The sequence below is a fragment of the Sycon ciliatum genome, chromosome 5 (genome assembly GCF_964019385.1).
Source record: "Sycon ciliatum chromosome 5, ocSycCili1.1, whole genome shotgun sequence".
NCBI lineage: Eukaryota > Metazoa > Porifera > Calcarea > Leucosolenida > Sycettidae > Sycon > Sycon ciliatum.
In genome coordinates, this window is record NC_088647.1 from 17,006,804 (window position 1) to 17,024,488 (window position 17,685).

The 17,685-nt window shown below is 51.2% G+C and overlaps 2 protein-coding genes across 2 annotated transcripts; one reads left to right on the forward strand and one right to left on the reverse strand.

Moving 5' to 3' along the window:
- The first annotated feature begins 455 nt into the window (after nucleotides 1–455).
- LOC135816841 (transcription intermediary factor 1-beta-like) lies at nucleotides 456–2,201 on the forward strand. Its single transcript, XM_065329942.1, has 2 exons — nucleotides 456–1,643; nucleotides 2,184–2,201. Exons 1-2 carry the CDS (start codon nucleotides 456–458, stop codon nucleotides 2,199–2,201), a joined length of 1,206 nt encoding a protein of 401 aa, XP_065186014.1.
- An 11,098-nt stretch (nucleotides 2,202–13,299) lies between these two features.
- On the reverse strand, nucleotides 13,300–17,535 carry LOC135816842 (uncharacterized). Its single transcript, XM_065329943.1, has one exon. The coding sequence runs from the start codon at nucleotides 17,533–17,535 to the stop codon at nucleotides 13,300–13,302; it is 4,236 nt and encodes a 1,411-aa protein (XP_065186015.1).
- Nucleotides 17,536–17,685: the final 150 nt, after the last annotated feature.

Genomic DNA, 17,685 nt, shown 5'->3' on the forward strand with positions numbered 1-17,685 from the left:
AACCGGTACATGTAGCGCAAAGACTGTGCATTGTACATGAGCGTCACGGGTCATGTTGGACGCGTAAGAACGCGAAAATTAACGTAGCCTGGGGCGCTGAAAAATAAGAACTTTGTTAGGCTGGCCCTCTGAAACCGCGTTCTTGGGCGTAGATCTACGAGGCTAGGCTACTGTAGTACTGTTTGTGTTGTGGACATGGAAATCCGTTCGCACGTCTAGCGGCTCCAGGGTGTTGGCCATGCAGCCGTGGATAAGCGGTACCATGTACCAACAATGCAACATGCATTTAATTGTTATGCGCTGCAACGCGCTAGTCCGCATCGCATCGACATGTGCCCTGCAACCAGGGTTCTGTACGTAGATCTACGCGCTCAGGGCGCCGGCCCCGGTCGATCAACCAGATTTCCAGCACAAAGAAAATGTTTTTCTACCATGTACAACCCTGCATCTTCGAAATGGCTGACGATCTTGAAGTTCACAATGCCATCGGCAAAGATGTGAGCAATCTTCGCTGCTGCGTGGCGTGCCACAGCGACGCAGACTCTCTCAAGATGAACGTATTGAATTGCTTGCACGCCATGTGCGTCACGTGTCTCGGACAATATTTGAGCAATGACGGAACGGTGTCGTGCTTCAAATGCCTGACTGTGGCAGCATCAGGTATGCTAGGAGTAAGACTGGAGGAATCCCTAGCCGACTGGCCAGTTCAAAAGGTAGAGGTGAGAGGCAAGGAAAGTAGTGAGCTGCAATCAGATCATCCAGAGAAACAGCTCGTATGTCAAAGCCTAGAATGCCAGGGAGAATCTTCCCCAGCTACCTCGCTATGTGTGGACTGTGGATTATACATGTGTGAGGGACATGAGAAACTACACTTGATGAAGACAAGCAGCTATGGACACCATCTCCAGTCAGTGCACACGATGAGAACGGCAGCACCAGCAGAGGGCGACACAGTAGCCGATTCAGAATTCCTCCATTGTAGCCTGCACCCACATTTTCTAGTGAAATCCTACTGCAAGAAATGTGAACAGTTGATATGTCAGAGGTGCTCCCAGCAGCATCATGCTAGCTGTTCACCAAGTATTGAAGAGATTCCCACAGCAGCTGAAAGAAAACGATCTCAGTGGAAGTCGCTGCTAAGTAATTCTAGCGACTCGTGGAGAGAACACCTCAGTGACATGAATGTGCACATTGCAACACGCACCGCAGAAATCAATGAGAAGGTGGAGGCATTGTCAGAGGAAATTGTAGCTGATTTCAATACGCACATCAAAAACCTGCAGCGCAGACAAGAAGATCTTCTGAATGAGCTGGACACTCGGCGCTGGAAAGCACTGCAAGACCTGGAGAAGCAGTCCGCCATTGTGGAAAAGAAAACCTTTCAACTGGATTGCTGTGAGCATCTCGTGCAGAATCTCGGCAACAGTAATCTCTTGACTGCAGAGAAGATCCTGCAGACACAGATCAAGGATGTTGTCAATAGCAACGAGGAAGCTGATATCAGTGATGATCATCGAGTGGATGTTGATTTCACTGTATCCTACCGTGCATTTGCAACGGATGATCAGCAGAAGAAGCGTACATCACAGCTTGGACGTCTTGTCGACTCTGCCTCCCGCGCAGAGTCAGTGAAGAAGAATACTGTACGTGTGCAGCCAGTGTTCGATCCATTTAGCTGCAAGCCTACAAAGTTTTCTCTGTCAAGTGATGGATATGAAGTATCACATACAGATGCTTCCACTTTTGACACAATCTCCACATTGGGCAGTTATTGCCAAGGCGTGGTGGAATGCTCAGCCCAGATCAGTTGCCGTGGAAATGGGGTCTTCCTTGGGGTCGTTAAAGAACGTTGTACAACACATGCGCCATGTACAGAAGAGAGGCCATTCTTGGGTTGGTGTGACCACAGTCGCTGCCAAGAGTACAGTGTGGGCAACAACACAAGTCTTGGTCAAAGATGGCAAGATGGTGACATCATAGCACTGCGGTTGAATTGTGATCAGCACACACTGACTGGCACACACCAGAGATCTGGCCAGAGTGAGACCATTGCTGTACCAAGGGGTAAGCTGTGCTTTGCTGCAGAGATGAGTTGCCCGGCATCGATCAGGCTTTTGCCTTGTCTCTCTAGCTAATAACCTCTTGGTGTGTCTTGTGCCAGTGGTAATTTATCTCTACTCTAGTCGGCCAAGCAGGTCTGAATGACGTCATCAATACTTCATACAGTATGCTAGTGCTAGGATACAGTAGTGTACATGACTGTACTACAGTGTATTGGTATTACCAGTGCATATCTACATGTAGGTTATGGGCCGCAACACCACTCTGATAGTCCAGTGCAATCTTTCCACCTTCACATGTACCGCTACATGTATTTCACTCTCAGCATGGTAGCCAGCAATGTTGATGGAATGCTGGTATTTCCTTCCGTATAACCATGCTGTATGCTACTTGTTTTTTTATGTTGAATGGTATATGCACTAGAGAGTGTCGGGGGTATGGCCTTCAGCTACTTCTGTGCCTGTTCGCTTCAGCATAGTTGTGCGCAGATTTGAGTGTTTTATGATTTTGTTTTATGAAGTGCACAAAGTGCAAGCGAAATGCTTGCACTTTGTGCACTTCATGCTCTCTCCCCTGTACAAACAATTTTGAATGCTGATCCCTTGCGCAATTGCTTCATCTGGAGTCATATATTTCGGAGCCATGACCATGATTTTCCCAATGCCACGTCTCACCATCTCATCTATTGTCAGACTCATAGTTATAGTGATTGTAGAACACGGCGGCGGCCATGCGGAACATCAATCCGTACTACAAGTACAAGTCATGTACGTTGTACTTATAGCTGTAGCATCTTTACCGGCGCATCCCCGCCCCGTCTCTCAACAAGACTGCATGTCTATGAATACTCAGTGCCGCCATGCGCTACCTTCATTACACTCCTGCTCGGGCTGCCCAGATTTCCATTTTGCCCTGGTTCACCAGTGGTGACCTGCGGGGACTTCACATGGGTACTCGGGTACTACACTGAATATCGTCTCCTACGAACAAGGGTTGACCAGGATGTGAAGAGTTGGCTGAGCAGAGCACACTTGGAATGAAGGTGCACTGCTAGAATCCGTTGATTAGCTGACTGTTCATCTCAGTTTGATTCTGCCACACATAGCATTTCTCGCAGATATGCACTTTAAATCCAGACTTTCTAAAGCAACATACAATGGCCTTCGAGTCCCCCCCCCCCCCTCACACACACACAATAGGCTTGGCGTGCAGAAAGTGCAATCCAGCACATCTGGTTGTCTATCTGGTAAGGTTGCCTATCATGTTTTAAACAACGCTTCAGCATCTCTGGAGCAGATTTCGGCGGATTCAATGATGCCGGCATAATTATTATTTGGTGGTTGAAAATTCGGAGCATAATTATTTGTCATCCTTTAGGAGGTAGCTACGTAGGAGCAGAATTGTACATGATTGTACATGATTAACAACAGTTCTAGTATGTACATGTATGACGTGTACCGTGTAGATCTGCAGTGTAGATGTAGTACAGTGCACCTGATTAGTGCTGGTGGTCTGCATGGGAAAGGGACGAGATAGGCACCGGCAGATTTAATGCCAGCGCACATGCATTGCGCTGGTCGTCACCATGTCCATGACTTACGCCTTTGGCTTTGTCAGTTTGTGCACTGCATGCACGCAGGGTTCTGTACGCGCTGAGGGCGCCGACCCCGGCCCGGTCAATCTACTAGTACTGGATTTCCATGTCCGCTACAGTACAGTACTGACTACTGTCAGTGTCTAGTCTACATCACAATCATGTACTTCTTTTGTCGCGGTGCATGCTACTAGTACTAAGGCCATCCAGAATTTTAAAGGGGAAGTGCATCGATTTTTCGAGTAGGGTCCAGAAGAAAGACAATTTGATATCGGTTCGAATGGCATATCTCTCGCTTCCATACGATAAGCTAAACTTGCCAAATCGCCAATTGTATACTCACGTTGCCATAGCGACCAGCGCAGTGATGGCGTATGAAAGGCTTAGCTCCATCACAGAGAAGGTCGATCACTGCAGAAATTGGTCATTTTCAATTGTCTTTAATATTGTATTCACGATGTGAAAGTATTGCTGTGTTCAATGCTGTTAGTGCCGTGAACTGTTTATCGGCCTTCTCCTGCATTTCCCTAGGCTGACTGTGCCGAGGAAATGGTTTCCTCTAGGAGAAGATGCTCGGTATTCGCCTTCTTATCTCTCCTGAGACAGCGAAAGGCTAAAGGGACAAGCTTATCTATTTTTGCGGAATTTCTTTCATAAAAAACAAACGTCACAGGCTGCTCTTCGGAGGTGTCCGCGTCCCAGCGGTCCGGGCAAGCGACCGCATCTCAGTGGGACACTTGTCCGTGGCTTTTGTACTGGAATCTGTGTGAGTAGTCACTGAGTACACACCTGGGTACCGCATGGTACCGGGTATGGACAAATCCCTGGTGCGCGGGGCTCCTTTTTTGTTCCTTTCCTTTTTATTTGTTTTTGCTGAGAAAGAAACGTTGCTGGATGGAAAGCTTTCTGTTCCCGCCAGCGCCTTTGCTCTAGTAAAACATTGCTGGCTGATAATGGTCATTGCTCGTGCTGTCAACTTAGAAGGTGACGGGAAGCTGGGTTTCTTGCCATTTCCAACTTCCTGACTCTGAAAATGTAGCTTGAACTACTTGTAAGAGCTCCGAATATTTCAGTTTTTCGATGAGCCAGACCTATTGTTGCGACCTGCAGAGATGAGGAGCAAGTGAGGCGTTGGATTAATGCCAATAATGGTGTTTATGGCTCGGACGACGCCAGCGGTTTTCACTTGTCGGGAGGACAGCCAAGTTGGAGCAGGCAGATGACAGATTATTAACTTTGAGCATTTATAGCAGAGTGGGTGGCTTGCCAAAGAGAATCGTCTCAGTACTTCATGGTTACTAGTATCTGACAAATGCCTCTTATTGCTAGTCTGCACTAGAGCATTAGCAGAATTGATCATGTCACAAGTAGTGTCAAGACTTGATGTCCTACGATTATACTCAGATCATGTTGCTACTTCACGGGAATATTCGTCCTGCCACTGTACACTCTTCCAGAATTGCATGCAGAAGTCACATGCCTGTCACAGTTTGCAAGGGACAACGCGTATGCACTGCTTACGGATTCAAGCGGATGGAGTGCAGACCAGACAAGAAGACTTAATCCGGCTATTCAAATAGCTTGGGCTGCTAGACTCCTGGAAACATGGACAAGAATCTAAACCAGTCCACGGAAACAATATCACGCCACACAGGAAGCTAAATGGCAAACCAATCAAGTTCTTTGGTAATGAAGCCGTTCACCAACATTGTCCGGTTGCATGGCTAATGTCACTCAAACAAGACCAATGGATGTCACATGTACCTAAAAGATACGCTGTTGATCAACCACAACTCCAATACCACTGAGCAGCGTCTTCTATACAGATCCAATTAGATATTCAAGTATATGAGTGGAAGTTGCTGGTATAGTCTCTCCTAATGACCGCGTATTTGGCATAATGTTCTCTATACGAGCTACTTACCTTTTCCGACATTGAACTCAGGCAGTGACCACTCACCCGCAGATGAGCCAATTGACACAGAAGCTAAGTACCATGTGCATCCGTCGCAAGAGAAACACGCAAGTCTGCAAGTGAAGTGGATGTACACCCACTGATTTTCTCTTATGCCGATATCAGACATGACCTGAGTGAAACGTTTGAAGACTTGCACCACATTACTGCACAATTCCATATAATTATTGCGAGGCCTTGTGAAATGATTCTCAATGCGCACCTGGTCTACGCCACACGGAATACATCGGATTATAATCGCCAATACAGCTGCCTATGTCTGTCTCTCTCTGTCTGTCTCTCTCTCTCTCTCTCTCTCTCTCTCTCTCTGTCTCTCTCTCTCTCTCTCTCTCTCTCTCTCTGTCTCTCTCTCTCTCTCTCCCTCTCTCTCTCTCTCTCTCTCTCTCTCTCTCTCTCTCTCTCTCTCTCCTCTGTCTCTCTCTGTCTCTCTCTCTGTCTCTCTCTGTCTCTCTCTGTCTCTCTCTGTCTCTCTCTCTCTCTCTCTCTCTCTCTCTCTCTCTCCTCTCTCTCTCTCTCTCTCTCTCTCTCTCTCTCTCTCTCTCTCTCTCTCTCTCTCTCTCTCTCTCTCTCTCTCTCCTCTCTCTCTCTCTCTCTCTCTCTCTCTCTCTCTCTCTCTCTCTCTCTCTCTCTCTCTCTCTCTCTCTCTCTCTACCTATACCCAAGCGTGCAAGGGTGCAGGGTATATGCGTACATATCTTTCTCTCTCTCTCTCTCTCTCTCTCTCTCTCTCTCTCTCTCTCTCTCTCTCTCTCTCTCTCTCTCTCTCTCTCTCTCTCTTCCTGTCTTTACCTGGTTTGTGAATCGGCTTTTTTTCGGCTCACTGTTTTATGAGTTCACCTCACTATATGTTTTTCTGCTGCTACCTACTTATATTATAGTAGTTGTCTGATGATCGTAGTAATATGTGAAACTGAAGAGTTGTGACACAGCTTCCAATCTGTCTTGTGTACTTCAGTATTAGAAACACAAGGAACGAAATCTCTTGTATCTGTGTGTCTCGACATGTTTCTTCGTCTGTCTCTCTCTATTCTATCAATCTCTCTCTCTCTCTCTCTCTCTCTCTCTCTCTCTCTCTCTCTCTCTCTCTCTCTCTCTCTCTGTATATATCTGTCGGTCTCTCTCTCTCTCTCTCTCTCTCTCTCTCTCTCTCTCTCTCTCTCTTCTCTCTCTCTCTCTCTCTCTCTCTCTCTCTCTCTCTCTCTCTCTCTGTATATATCTGTCGGTCTGTCTATCTCTCGTCTGTCTGTCTTTCTCCTTCTGCCTGTTTTTGGGAGTCTGCCTGTCTGTGTGCCTTTTGTTTGTCTATCTCTCGTCTGTCTGTCTTTCTCCTTCTACCTGTCTTTGTCAGTCTGCCTGTCTGTGTGCCTCTATGTTTCTCTCTCTCTCTCTCTCTCTCTCTCTCTCTCTCTCTCTCTCTCTCTCTTTCTGTGTGTCTATGTATTTCTCTGAGTCTTCGTCTCGGTCGTTCTATCTGCTTGTCTGTGTAACTCTCCAACTGTTTCCCTGTCTCGTTCTGTCTGTTTGGCTTTCTCTGCTTGTCTCTCTATGTTTGTCTGTCTGCCTGTCCCTGTATTTTTGTCTCTATTTCTCTCTCTGCTTCTATTCTTCTGTCTCTCTTTGTCCCTCTCTCAGTCTCTTTTTCTCTCTCTCTCTCTCTGTCTTCTTCTTGATCTGCCTCTCTCTTTCTCTTTTTTTCTCCTGTCTCTCCCTAAGAACCCTCTGTCTCTGAGTCTTTGTGTGTGTCTCTCCTTTTGTCATTCATTATGCCTGTGTGTCCCTCTGTTTCTGTCTCTGACTTTCTATGTCTCTCTCTCTCTGTTTTTCTCCTGAGTCTGTCTGTCTCTCCTGTTTTTCCTTAATGTTTGTCCCTCTCTTTCTGTCTCTGTTTTTCTGGATCTGATCGTCTGTCTGTTCGTCTTTGTCTGTCTGTTTTTGTCTCTTTCTCTCTGAGTCCGTGTCTCTATTTGTCGCTCTTTATGCGCATCCCTCTGTTTCTGTCTCTGTCTTTCTGTGTCTGTCTGTCTCTATCTCTGTACCGGCCGCTGTTCTGCACATAATTTAATCGTGTGGCACCACATACGTGGCTGTGTATTTACCTATGCGTGGGACATTCACACCCAAACACACACACGCACACACACACACACACACACACATACACATACACATACATTGTCTGTCTTTGTCTGTTTTTCTCCTGATTCTGTGTGCCTGTCTCTCCTGTTTTTTCTTAATGTTTGTCCCTCTCTTCTTGTTTCTGTCTTTCTGGGTCTGATCGTCTTTGTTATGTTCTCATGCACACCACTACTACTAGACAACAGGAACTAGTTTGGTGACAAGATAATAGAAACTAATTATTTACATTCTCAAGTGAGGAAGAAGAGCAAGGAGAAGAACACATGAATCCAGAATATGGATGCGTGCATGCGTCCAATAGAGACATGACGTAATCACGTGAAGCAAGGCGTATAACGTAACAATACGCGTTATGCGGGTGATAACAACTTGAAGTACATGCGCAATACATGAGTAGCTAGCATGATACATCACGTCCCTTCTGAGATAGAAATATAACAATTACATTTACATACATGTATCTCACGCCCCTTCTGAGATGACAACAAGGCATCTAATACCAACTAGAAAGGACGGCAAAGAAGATAGAGATGACTGAATACGAAAATAGCTGAGCTCAACAAGAGACAGAAAGACGCACAGGCAGCTAATCATAAGTTTGGCCACGAGTGTTCGAAATATTCAGCCTAGACGGGGTTTGGCGGCTTCGCTGACTGCGCCGGACTGGAGGGGCAGGCTGAGTGATGGGGGTAGCAGGCATCGGCTGTGCAGGTGCTACGGGCAAGACAACAGGACGAAGAAAGCGACGGTTTCGCCAGTATATTCGGCCACTGGGAAGCTTGACCATGTAGTCGCGGTGGCTCCCAGTGGCGACAATGGTACCGCGGGCGTTCCACAACTTGCTGCGGGGATCTTGTAGATCCACAGGGCAACCAAGGTGGAGGGCAGGCAGAGAACGGGCAGACTGGTTGTAGTGCTGACTGGCTGCTTCAGACTGGGCAGAGGCACGACTGTCGATTTCGTCAGCGGTTTCTTGCCACGCTGGGGCAAAACTGGTCCGGTGGGCAAGCACGAATGACGACAGGGGGCGGCCAAACAGGGCCTGCGCTGGGCTCTGACCGGAGCTACGGGGAGTGTTACGCCATTCCAATAAGCCACGACGGAAGGCGTCGACATTAATGTCTCCGTTGGTGGTGGTCTTGTACACGAGAGATTTGATGGCCTTGACAGCCGCCTCCACATGGCCATTCGATTGTGGGTAATGCGGACTGGATCTGACGTGGCGGACTTGCCAACGCTGACAGAAGGCGGAGAAACGCTGCGCTGTAAACTGCGGACCACCATCAGTCGTCAGGACAGCTGGGACACCGAGATCCGCGAACCAGCCTCGGAACGCACGGACTACGTCAGCGGAGGTGGCGGTGCGTCCTATCTTGGCAACACAGGGCCAGCCGGTCTTGCGGTCCACGTATACCAGGAACTGGTAGCCTTGGCATTCGAACAGATCCGCGCTGGTGCTCTCAAACGGGAGGGCAGGACAACGATCCTCAGTTGCCAGCAGCGGTTCCTTCACTTGGGAAGGTGCGTGGTGACGGCATTCAGCGCAGCTGCGAACGATATTGTCAATGTCGTTGGACAGCTGGGGCCAATACACCACCTGGCGAGCACGAGCCTTGGTACGGTTGAGACCTTGATGAGCAGCATGCAAGTCGTCAAGCACACTACGCCTGAGGGAACGCGGGACCACAATGCGAGGACCTTTCAGTACCAGGTCCTGGTCGACTGTAAGATGATGACGGACTGTCCAATACGGCTGGGCAGCAGGACATAAGTCGCGTTTGTCGTCGGGAAATCCGTTCCGGACGGTGGTGAGGAGTGCCTGATAATCCGAGTCAGCTCGAGCGGCTTCTTGCAATTCGGCAAACCGGAGATTGGCAATCTGGCCTTCGGTGTCTTTCCGAATGCAAGCGCGTATGGCAGGAGTACGAAGGGCTGGGTGTTCACCGAGCTCATCGTCAGGGGTAGGATCATCCACTGGATTGCGGGACAGCGCGTCGGCGAAAGCGTTGTCAGTACCCTTACGCCAAGTGGCATGCAGCTGGTATGGACGAAGCTTCATGACCAGGCGTTGGAGCCGGGGATTCTCAATCTGATCGAGCGAGTACGAGTTGATGATTGGTGTGAGGGGCCGGTGGTCGGTGACAAGCTCAAACAATGTACCGGCGAGGTAGAGAGAACATTTCTTCACCGCCCAGACGACAGCTAGGAGCTCCAGTTCGATGACAGCATACCGGGATTCTGGATCCGACAGAAATCGACTGCCACACTGGAGAATGCGCCACCTGCCATCTTGCAACTGCCACAGAACGTAGCCAAGGCCATGCAAAGCAGATGCATCGGTCTCTAGGCGGAGTGGCTGGTCACGTTGGAAGAATGACAGCGTTGATGGTGACAACAGCTCAGCCTTGGCAGCGTTGACTGCGTCTGTGTGAACTGAGTCCCATACAAACTCGTTGGACGTCTTGAGCAATGGGCGCAACGGGGCGGCGTGCTCAGACAGGTGCGGGGTGAACTCACCACACTGGTTGATAAGACCCATAAACGATCGGAGATCAGTGCGGTTGCTGGGAGCTGGAAACTGGCTGATAGCTTTGACCTTGGCATCATCGACGGTCCAGCCGTCAGCACTGATGCGGTAACCACAGAACTCCACGGCTGGCATGCCGAACACAAACTTCTTGGCGCTCAGAGTAATGCCATTCTCCCGGGCGCAGAGCAGGACATCCCGGACGTGAGATCGGTGGGTGTTCAGGTCATTATCGTAGACGAGGCAGTCATCAACGACCTTCTGGAACTGGGAGATATGAGCGAACGCGGCGTCGGTGCGGCGATTAAACTCGTCTCCGGCAGAGACCAATCCTTGTGGGTTGCGTAGGTACCTGTACCGACCCCAAGGTGTCATGAACGTGGTCAACGGACGGGAGGCCTCGCTCAGAGGAACTTGCCAATAGCCGTGGCGGGCGTCTAGCTTGGTGAAATATCTTGCGTTGCCAACGCTGGATACAGCGTCACGAGGGCTTGGTGCGGGGTGAGCAGGGCGTTCGACTTGGTCGTTGAGCTTTTTGAAATCAACGGTGAGCCTCTTCTCGTTTGTCCCTTTCTTGTCCACGATGACAATTGGGTGACACCACGCACTGGGTTCGGTGACCTCCTCGATGATGGCATCCCGGACCATGTCATCCAGCTGGGACTTCACTTGGTCACGGTACGCATGCGGGATCTGGCGGGCATGATATGCAGCGACAGGCTTAGCATCAGCTCGCACTCTTATTTCCATAGGTCCACCAAGCATTGGCTTCAACACAGAGTCATCAAAGACGTCAGCGAATTCAGCTAGGAGTTCGGCTCTCATCGTCTCTGAGTCGGTGGCTTTGGACACAACCTTGTCCGCAGGTGCATCGGGAACGACCGATGGGACTACCTGTTGGACTGCTGCGATTTGCTTCGGCCAGCCGGACGGCAAGTATCCTAGGGCGTGCAAGGATGAACGGGATAGGAGGGCATCAGTCAAACCATCATAGACATGAATGGTGGACGTGTGCTGGTTTGGTCCACAACTGAGAGTCGCCGAAATCTTGCCAACAGGGGTGAGACTGGCGCCATCTGCGGTACGAACATCGTCGATGTCGTCAAGCAGGTTCTCGACAAATCCGCCTAACTGGTCAAGGTGTTGAGTGCCGATGGCATCAACGTCGCTACCAGTATCCGGGAGCCAACTAAGAGCTACGGGCTCTGGCTCGGTCACAAGCTGGGTGGCAACGGAAACTGTTGCGTCGTCCAACAGAGATGCTCGGTTGAGTCGCAAGTGTGCGATCTTGGACGACTTGTCCGGCTTCTTGGCAGGCCTGCGGCACATTGCCCGGAAGTGACCCGTTCCATTACAGTTAAGGCACACTTTGTTGATCGCGGGACACGGCGATTTCGTGTGCGCTGTGCGTCCGCAGTTACGGCACTTATCACGAGCAGAAGTGTGCTTCGCCTGAACTGGGGGCTGTGAAGCTAACTTCGCGCGCTGATAAGACGACTTCCTGGCAGCATTGACTTGGCCGGCGGTAGGGATGTGGTGGCTGGTCTGTGTGGCTGCCTCTTCTGCACGACACACCTTGACTGTCGCCTCCAATGTCAGGTCGGAGGTGGACAACAGTTTGTGACGGGTGGTGTCGTCCAGGATACCGATCACAATGCGGTCTCGCATCATGTCCGCGTGGACCCGTGCAAGATTAGTTTTGCACGTAGAACAGGCACGTGCCGAACAGGCAGAACAGAGCTCGTGTTCCACAAAACCACACGTGTTAAACAACTCCTTCAGGGAAGTGTGGAACCCGTCAAACAATTCCCCTTTCTGTTGCGTGCGCTTATAAAATTCAATTCGGTCAAGTATCGGGTTTCTTTGTCGGCGAAGAAACTGCTTGACCGCCTCCAAGACGTCACACGCATCAGGATTGGTCGCGATGACAATGGTGCCCTCCCTGATGAAACGTCTGAGGTCTTCGTCAAGGCACTGACGGATGGCAGATACCCTGGTTTCCCTTGACTGTGCTGTCAGGTGCTGGCACCGAGAGAAGTCGACTTCCCACAGTTCCTGCCAGGCAGCAAACTCTGACAGGGACGCGGAGGACAGCAGCATGGGTCGCTCCGCCGCGACAGGCTTTGGAGCTGGCGGTGCTGGCGACGAGCGAGGCTGACTCTGTTGAGTAAGACCAGTGATAATTGCATCGAGACGCTTCTCTCGCTCATTGGCTGCCTCCATCTGCTTTTTGAAGAGATCAGCAAGAGCAGCGATATCTGCGCTCGGCACACTTGGTGCAGCTGCATCTGACATTTCAGAAGACGGTCACGACTAGAGAAATAAATAAAATGTAATTGGACCTGCAGGCCTCGTGCGAACACAACCGGGATGCACCACGGGCAACTAGAAAAACACAGGTACGAAACTTCACTGCGCCATGTTATGTTCTCATGCACACCACTACTACTAGACAACAGGAACTAGTTTGGTGACAAGATAATAGAAACTAATTATTTACATTCTCAAGTGAGGAAGAAGAGCAAGGAGAAGAACACATGAATCCAGAATATGGATGCGTGCATGCGTCCAATAGAGACATGACGTAATCACGTGAAGCAAGGCGTATAACGTAACAATACGCGTTATGCGGGTGATAACAACTTGAAGTACATGCGCAATACATGAGTAGCTAGCATGATACATCAGTCTTTGTCTCTGTCTCTTTCTCTCTGAGTCCGTGTCTCTGTCGCTCTTTATGTGCATCTCTTTGTTTCTGTGTCTGCCTGTCTCTATCTCTGTACCGGCCGCTGTTCTGCACAGTCATAATGAAATTGTGTGGCACCACACACGTGGCTGTACATTTACCTATGCGTGGGACATTCACACCCAAACACACACACACGCGCACACACACACATATATATATATATATATATATATATATATATTAACTGGTTTGAGGGAAAGAGACAAACGGGAAAAGTCTGAAGAAAAAATTGAAGAGACAGAAAGACGCACAGGCAGCTAATCATAAGTTTGGCCACGAGTGTTCGAAATATTCAGCCTAGACGGGGTTTGGCGGCTTCGCTGACTGCGCCGGACTGGAGGGGCAGGCTGAGTGATGGGGGTAGCAGGCATCGGCTGTGCAGGTGCTACGGGCAAGACAACAGGACGAAGAAAGTGACGGTTTCGCCAGTATATTCGGCCACTGGGAAGCTTGACCATGTAGTCGCGGTGGCTCCCAGTGGCGACAATGGTACCGCGGGCGTTCCACAACTTGCTGCGGGGATCTTGTAGATCCACAGGGCAACCAAGGTGGAGGGCAGGCAGAGAACGGGCAGACTGGTTGTAGTGCTGACTGGCTGCTTCAGACTGGGCAGAGGCACGACTGTCGATTTCGTCAGCGGTTTCTTGCCACGCTGGGGCAAAACTGGTCCGGTGGGCAAGCACGAATGACGACAGGGGGCGGCCAAACAGGGCCTGCGCTGGGCTCTGACCGGAGCTACGGGGAGTGTTACGCCATTCCAATAAGCCACGACGGAAGGCGTCGACATTAATGTCTCCGTTGGTGGTGGTCTTGTACACGAGAGATTTGATGGCCTTGACAGCCGCCTCCGCATGGCCATTCGATTGTGGGTAATGCGGACTGGATCTGACGTGGCGGACTTGCCAACGCTGACAGAAGGCGGAGAAACGCTGCGCTGTAAACTGCGGACCACCATCAGTCGTCAGGACAGCTGGGACACCGAGATCCGCGAACCAGCCTCGGAACGCACGGACTACGTCAGCGGAGGTGGCGGTGCGTCCTATCTTGGCAACACAGGGCCAGCCGGTCTTGCGGTCCACGTATACCAGGAACTGGTAGCCTTGGCATTCGAACAGATCCGCGCTGGTGCTCTCAAACGGGAGGGCAGGACAACGATCCTCAGTTGCCAGCAGCGGTTCCTTCACTTGGGAAGGTGCGTGGTGACGGCATTCAGCGCAGCTGCGAACGATATTGTCAATGTCGTTGGACAGCTGGGGCCAATACACCACCTGGCGAGCACGAGCCTTGGTACGGTTGAGACCTTGATGAGCAGCATGCAAGTCGTCAAGCACACTACGCCTGAGGGAACGCGGGACCACAATGCGAGGACCTTTCAGTACCAGGTCCTGGTCGACTGTAAGATGATGACGGACTGTCCAATACGGCTGGGCAGCAGGACATAAGTCGCGTTTGTCGTCGGGAAATCCGTTCCGGACGGTGGTGAGGAGTGCCTGATAATCCGAGTCAGCTCGAGCGGCTTCTTGCAATTCGGCAAACCGGAGATTGGCAATCTGGCCTTCGGTGTCTTTCCGAATGCAAGCGCGTATGGCAGGAGTACGAAGGGCTGGGTGTTCACCGAGCTCATCGTCAGGGGTAGGATCATCCACTGGATTGCGGGACAGCGCGTCGGCGAAAGCGTTGTCAGTACCCTTACGCCAAGTGGCATGCAGCTGGTATGGACGAAGCTTCATGACCAGGCGTTGGAGCCGGGGATTCTCAATCTGATCGAGCGAGTACGAGTTGATGATTGGTGTGAGGGGCCGGTGGTCGGTGACAAGCTCAAACAATGTACCGGCGAGGTAGAGAGAACATTTCTTCACCGCCCAGACGACAGCTAGGAGCTCCAGTTCGATGACAGCATACCGGGATTCTGGATCCGACAGAAATCGACTGCCACACTGGAGAATGCGCCACCTGCCATCTTGCAACTGCCACAGAACGTAGCCAAGGCCATGCAAAGCAGATGCATCGGTCTCTAGGCGGAGTGGCTGGTCACGTTGGAAGAATGACAGCGTTGATGGTGACAACAGCTCAGCCTTGGCAGCGTTGACTGCGTCTGTGTGAACTGAGTCCCATACAAACTCGTTGGACGTCTTGAGCAATGGGCGCAACGGGGCGGCGTGCTCAGACAGGTGCGGGGTGAACTCACCACACTGGTTGATAAGACCCATAAACGATCGGAGATCAGTGCGGTTGCTGGGAGCTGGAAACTGGCTGATAGCTTTGACCTTGGCATCATCGACGGTCCAGCCGTCAGCACTGATGCGGTAACCACAGAACTCCACGGCTGGCATGCCGAACACAAACTTCTTGGCGCTCAGAGTAATGCCATTCTCCCGGGCGCAGAGCAGGACATCCCGGACGTGAGATCGGTGGGTGTTCAGGTCATTATCGTAGACGAGGCAGTCATCAACGACCTTCTGGAACTGGGAGATATGAGCGAACGCGGCGTCGGTGCGGCGATTAAACTCGTCTCCGGCAGAGACCAATCCTTGTGGGTTGCGTAGGTACCTGTACCGACCCCAAGGTGTCATGAACGTGGTCAACGGACGGGAGGCCTCGCTCAGAGGAACTTGCCAATAGCCGTGGCGGGCGTCTAGCTTGGTGAAATATCTTGCGTTGCCAACGCTGGATACAGCGTCACGAGGGCTTGGTGCGGGGTGAGCAGGGCGTTCGACTTGGTCGTTGAGCTTTTTGAAATCAACGGTGAGCCTCTTCTCGTTTGTCCCTTTCTTGTCCACGATGACAATTGGGTGACACCACGCACTGGGTTCGGTGACCTCCTCGATGATGGCATCCCGGACCATGTCATCCAGCTGGGACTTCACTTGGTCACGGTACGCATGCGGGATCTGGCGGGCATGATATGCAGCGACAGGCTTAGCATCAGCTCGCACTCTTATTTCCATAGGTCCACCAAGCATTGGCTTCAACACAGAGTCATCAAAGACGTCAGCGAATTCAGCTAGGAGTTCGGCTCTCATCGTCTCTGAGTCGGTGGCTTTGGACACAACCTTGTCCGCAGGTGCATCGGGAACGACCGATGGGACTACCTGTTGGACTGCTGCGATTTGCTTCGGCCAGCCGGACGGCAAGTATCCTAGGGCGTGCAAGGATGAACGGGATAGGAGGGCATCAGTCAAACCATCATAGACATGAATGGTGGACGTGTGCTGGTTTGGTCCACAACTGAGAGTCGCCGAAATCTTGCCAACAGGGGTGAGACTGGCGCCATCTGCGGTACGAACATCGTCGATGTCGTCAAGCAGGTTCTCGACAAATCCGCCTAACTGGTCAAGGTGTTGAGTGCCGATGGCATCAACGTCGCTACCAGTATCCGGGAGCCAACTAAGAGCTACGGGCTCTGGCTCGGTCACAAGCTGGGTGGCAACGGAAACTGTTGCGTCGTCCAACAGAGATGCTCGGTTGAGTCGCAAGTGTGCGATCTTGGACGACTTGTCCGGCTTCTTGGCAGGCCTGCGGCACATTGCCCGGAAGTGACCCGTTCCATTACAGTTAAGGCACACTTTGTTGATCGCGGGACACGGCGATTTCGTGTGCGCTGTGCGTCCGCAGTTACGGCACTTATCACGAGCAGAAGTGTGCTTCGCCTGAACTGGGGGCTGTGAAGCTAACTTCGCGCGCTGATAAGACGACTTCCTGGCAGCATTGACTTGGCCGGCGGTAGGGATGTGGTGGCTGGTCTGTGTGGCTGCCTCTTCTGCACGACACACCTTGACTGTCGCCTCCAATGTCAGGTCGGAGGTGGACAACAGTTTGTGACGGGTGGTGTCGTCCAGGATACCGATCACAATGCGGTCTCGCATCATGTCCGCGTGGACCCGTGCAAGATTAGTTTTGCACGTAGAACAGGCACGTGCCGAACAGGCAGAACAGAGCTCGTGTTCCACAAAACCACACGTGTTAAACAACTCCTTCAGGGAAGTGTGGAACCCGTCAAACAATTCCCCTTTCTGTTGCGTGCGCTTATAAAATTCAATTCGGTCAAGTATCGGGTTTCTTTGTCGGCGAAGAAACTGCTTGACCGCCTCCAAGACGTCACACGCATCAGGATTGGTCGCGATGACAATGGTGCCCTCCCTGATGAAACGTCTGAGGTCTTCGTCAAGGCACTGACGGATGGCAGATACCCTGGTTTCCCTTGACTGTGCTGTCAGGTGCTGGCACCGAGAGAAGTCGACTTCCCACAGTTCCTGCCAGGCAGCAAACTCTGACAGGGACGCGGAGGACAGCAGCATGGGTCGCTCCGCCGCGACAGGCTTTGGAGCTGGCGGTGCTGGCGACGAGCGAGGCTGACTCTGTTGAGTAAGACCAGTGATAATTGCATCGAGACGCTTCTCTCGCTCATTGGCTGCCTCCATCTGCTTTTTGAAGAGATCAGCAAGAGCAGCGATATCTGCGCTCGGCACACTTGGTGCAGCTGCATCTGACATTTCAGAAGACGGTCACGACTAGAGAAATAAATAAAATGTAATTGGACCTGCAGGCCTCGTGCGAACACAACCGGGATGCACCACGGGCAACTAGAAAAACACAGGTACGAAACTTCACTGCGCCATGTTATGTTCTCATGCACACCACTA